The 4,243-nt window shown below is 44.1% G+C and overlaps 1 protein-coding gene across 1 annotated transcript; it reads right to left on the bottom strand.

Moving 5' to 3' along the window:
* Positions 1 to 2,091: 2,091 nt before the first annotated feature.
* Positions 2,092 to 3,033, bottom strand: LOC128580418 (olfactory receptor 24). Its single transcript, XM_053582230.1, has one exon. It carries the CDS (start codon positions 3,031 to 3,033, stop codon positions 2,092 to 2,094), a length of 942 nt encoding a protein of 313 aa, XP_053438205.1.
* Positions 3,034 to 4,243: the final 1,210 nt, after the last annotated feature.

The raw sequence follows: 4,243 nt of genomic DNA, 5'->3' as shown, positions 1-4,243 counted from the left end.
AAAATTTAAAAACTTAGGCATGGTGATGCATGCCTGTAATCCATCTGCTTGGGATGCTGAGACAACAGGATTGCTTGAGCCTAGGAGTTTGAGGCTGCAGTGAACTATGATGATGTCACTGCATCTAGCCCGAGTGATAGAGCAAGGCCCTGTCTCCAAAAACAAAAAAAGAAGGAAAACAAGAAAGAAGGAAAGAAAAGAAAAGAGGAAGGAAGGAAGGAAAGAAGGAAGGAAAGAAAGAAGGAAAGAAGGAAAGAAAGAAAGAAAGAAAGAAAGAAAGAAAGAAAGAGAGAAGAAAGAAAAAAGAAAAGAAAAGAAAAGAAAGGAAAGGAAAAGAAAAGAAAGGAAAAGAAAAGAAAAGAAAGAGAAATCTACAGCAAGGCCAAGTCTGAAGTTCTGTTTGTTTGCTTAAAAAATTAGAATTTAGTTCTTTTGGAAGAAAAGCTACAAAAGTGAGTAAGATGTAAAATTACTCAAAGCCATTCTACTTAAGATAATATCAGCTCCTTAGCACCATATGAAAATTTCTGGCACCCTTAAAGTCACTGTTCATTCCATTTTATTTTTTTATTATTTATTTATTTATTTATTTTTTGTTGCAGTTTGGTCGGGGCTGGGTTTGAACCCACCACCCTTGGTATATGGGGCTGGAACCCTACTCACTGAGCCACAGGCACTGCCCCATCATTCCATTTTAAAATATAATTGTTTCTTTCCTAGGGACTTTAGAATGATGAAATGAGACAAATCAAAGAAACATGGTCAGGTTGCAAAAGCATGCAATGGACAGATGTCACGTCAACTATAAGCGGTGTCACTCCTTATTTGCACCCCACAGGTGTGGATGCCTCAGTTTCCTTCTGGTTTAGAGACTGGTGACTCAAGTGATTGGCAGTTTCTCTTTGGCTGAGAAGATATATGCCAATCAGATAGTGATAACTCATTCTCTTTGAAAAGGAATCTTTTCCTCTCCTTCCTCCTTGTGCCTCCAGAATTTTCCCCTAGCGTGTGTACCTTATCTCACTCCTCGAGTTGGCAGCGGCAGGGGTGGTGGGGCATGCATCCTATCCACCCACTCCCTGACTCTGGTCCCTGAAAGTTTGAGGTTAACTTCCTGGTTCTTAGGAGGAAGGTCAAACTCTCAGGTTGGTTCAAAAAACCTCTTTACCTAGCATGCTTCATGTGTTTCACCACCCCTAGAATTTCCACTTCTCAGATGCATCCTTTTCTCTCTCTTCTTCTCCAACATTTTCTCACATGGTGTTCTTTGTCTGAGATGCTCTTTCTTCTTGTTTTCACATAGACAATATCACCTTGTCCTTTGGATTTGGGGCTGAGTCCCCTGGGAAGAGTACCCGGATTCTCCCCTCCAGACATGTTTCATATTTTATTTACTTATTTTTATTTTTTTTGAAGCAGAGTCTTTCTTGGTCACCCTGGGTAGAGTACTGTGGCATCATAGCTCACAGCAACCTCACACTCTCAGGTTCAAGTGATTCTCATGCCTCAGCCTCCCAAGTAGCTGGGACTACAGGCACCTGCTACAACACCTGGCTATTTTTAGAGATGGGGTCTTGCTCTGGCTCAGGCTGGCCTCGAACCTGTGAGCTCAGGCGAGCTACCTGCCTCAACCTCCCAAGTACTGGAATTACAGGCGTGAGCCACCGCACCAGGCTTCATGCTCCATATTTTATTTTGTTGTAACCCCATGTCTGATAATTTCTTCTCCCACATTCAACTATAAATTCAAACTTTAGGGTCTGTCTCTCCTGTTCACCACTCTATGGCTAGCATCTAATAGCAAGTACAAATAACTACTCAATAAGTACTTCTAGAGTGCTAAACGGATTCTGAACCAAGGCAAACCCAATCCAGCAGGGTCATGACTATCTTTCTGAAGAAGACAGAGACACATTCAGAAGATCCTTACTGGTGCTGGTATTTGGGGATACTGTTACAAGGCCATCTTGAGATTTCCTTTTAAACTTCTGCAATTCAAAACTCAAAGCAACTACTCCTTCAGTGTCAGCCCATGATCCCCATTCATTTAGATTCTACTCCCTGGAAGTTAGTTCCCCAGCATCCTGGCACTTAGGAAGATGAGGCGATCTTTTGGTTACTGAGCTTCCTCAGGGCCCCGTTCAGGTCTCTGTTCCTGAGGCTGTAGATGAAGGGGTTCAGCATAGGGGTGACTGCTGTGTACATCACGGCAGAAGCTTTCTCCTTCATGGCCGTGCGGACAGAAGACGGGCACAGGTAGACCCCAATGGTGGTCCCATAGAAGAGGACGACCACGGACAGGTGGGAGCTACAAGTGGAGAAAGCTTTCCTTCTGCCACCTGCGGAGGGGATCTTCATCACAGCTGCGAGGATGTGAGCGTAGGAGGCCAGGATGCAGATGAATGGGGTGGCTATCACCGCCCCTGCCACCACCAGCACGAAGACCCTGTTGATGGTTGTGTCCGTGCATGAGAGTCGCAGAAGGGGTGTGAGGTCACAGAAGTAGTGTGGCAGCTCATTGTTGCCACAGAAAACCAGGCGGGTCATCAAGAGGATGTGGGTGAGGGATATGAAGCAAGAAAATACCCATGGACCTCCGGCCAGCAGGCCACAGTGGCCTGGGCTAATGATGGTGGCATAGTGCAAGGGGTGGCAAATAGCCACGAACCGGTCATAAGCCATCACGGCTATCAAGACACTGTCCATGATGCCAAAGAAATGGAAAAAGTACATCTGGGTCAGGCAGCAAGGGTAAGAGATGGACCTGCTTCGGGTTTGGATGCTCACCAGCATCTTGGGGATGGTGTCGGTGGCCAGGCAGAGGTCCACCAAGGAGAGGTTGGCTAGGAAGAAGTACATAGGCGTGTGGAGATGGGAGTCTGTGCTGATGGCCAGGATGATCAGCAAATTCCCTACAACCGTGACCAGGTACATGCAGAGGAACAGAGAGAAGAGAAGAGTCTCCTGCTCTGGCTTCTCAGAAAGCCCCAGGAGGATGAATTCAGATGCGCTGGTTTGGTTCCTGGATTCCATGTGTGTGGATCCTCTGGAAGTACTGAAGGGGGAAGTTACAGGAAAGCTGGGGAGATGGTTTTGGGAAGTGAGTGAGATCAGCCCTAAAGTTCCTCATCACGACTGGGACTATCCACGAAGTGCTCACGGCAATTCAACTTTCAAGGTGTAGTTTCAGGACCCTCCCCTGAAGATTCCCATTTCATACAAAGACTGAGAGTGCGCACTGTGTGTGGACTCTTGTGCAAAGAACTACAGACAGATTTACTTCAGGATAAAACAACTTTACTTGAGAAAGAAATGATGTCTGAGAAGTATTAGTCAACCAAACAGAAAAATTATAAATGAAACATTGAACTTGGAACACTTAGTAATAGGCAGGGCACTGTGGCTCACACTTAAAACACTCGCATTTTGGGAGATCAAGGCAGGAGGAGCTCTTGAGCCCTGAAGTTTGAGACCAGCCTGGACAAAATCGCAAGACCCCATCTCTAAAAGAATAAAATATTAGCTGGGCTTGGTGGCATGCACGTGTAGTCCTAGCTATTTGGGAGGCTGAGCAAGAGGATTGCTAGAGTCCAGGAGTCCAAGAACAGCCTGCACAAAATAGCAGACCTTTTCTCTTAAAGAAAAAAAAAACAAAAACACTTCAGAATCATTAATCAGAGTATGTAAACAAGGCAGATTAAAATACTAAGCAACAGGGTGGCGCCTGTGGCTCAAGGAGTAGGGCACAGGCCCCATATACTGGAGGGGGTGGGTTCAAACCCAGCCTCGGCCAAAAAAAAAAAAAATACTAAGCAACGATGATATAGAATATAAGCAACAGTTGAAATGAAAACATGAGGTTGTTATACTATTTGCAGAAGAATAGATACATTAATAATTTTGGACTTCCTACATCAAGTGCACATGATTAAAGTTTAAGTGTAAGCACTAAAGTGGTGGGCATATAGCATATAATTTTCAAATTGGTAGTAGGAGTATTTCAAACCATTGTAAATCAAGATGGAGATTAAAAAAAGCAAAGAAAGAAAAATCACTTATAGGGGTCTATGTTGTAGACTTACCCACAGACTTTCATAAAGGTATAATGATTATACCATGTGTATGTACCGGGAAATTTACTGAGGCTTTATTTATTATGATTTAAGATGAAGAAAACTCAAACGTCCATTATCAGTACATGGTTAAATAACCTCCGGGAAACAACTACTTCTTGCTAGCAACC

This window comes from Nycticebus coucang, chromosome 3 (assembly GCF_027406575.1).
Source record: "Nycticebus coucang isolate mNycCou1 chromosome 3, mNycCou1.pri, whole genome shotgun sequence".
Taxonomy (NCBI): Eukaryota; Metazoa; Chordata; class Mammalia; order Primates; family Lorisidae; genus Nycticebus; species Nycticebus coucang.
The sequence above is the reverse complement of the archived record's forward strand: the minus strand, read 5'-3'. Positions and strand labels throughout refer to the sequence as shown.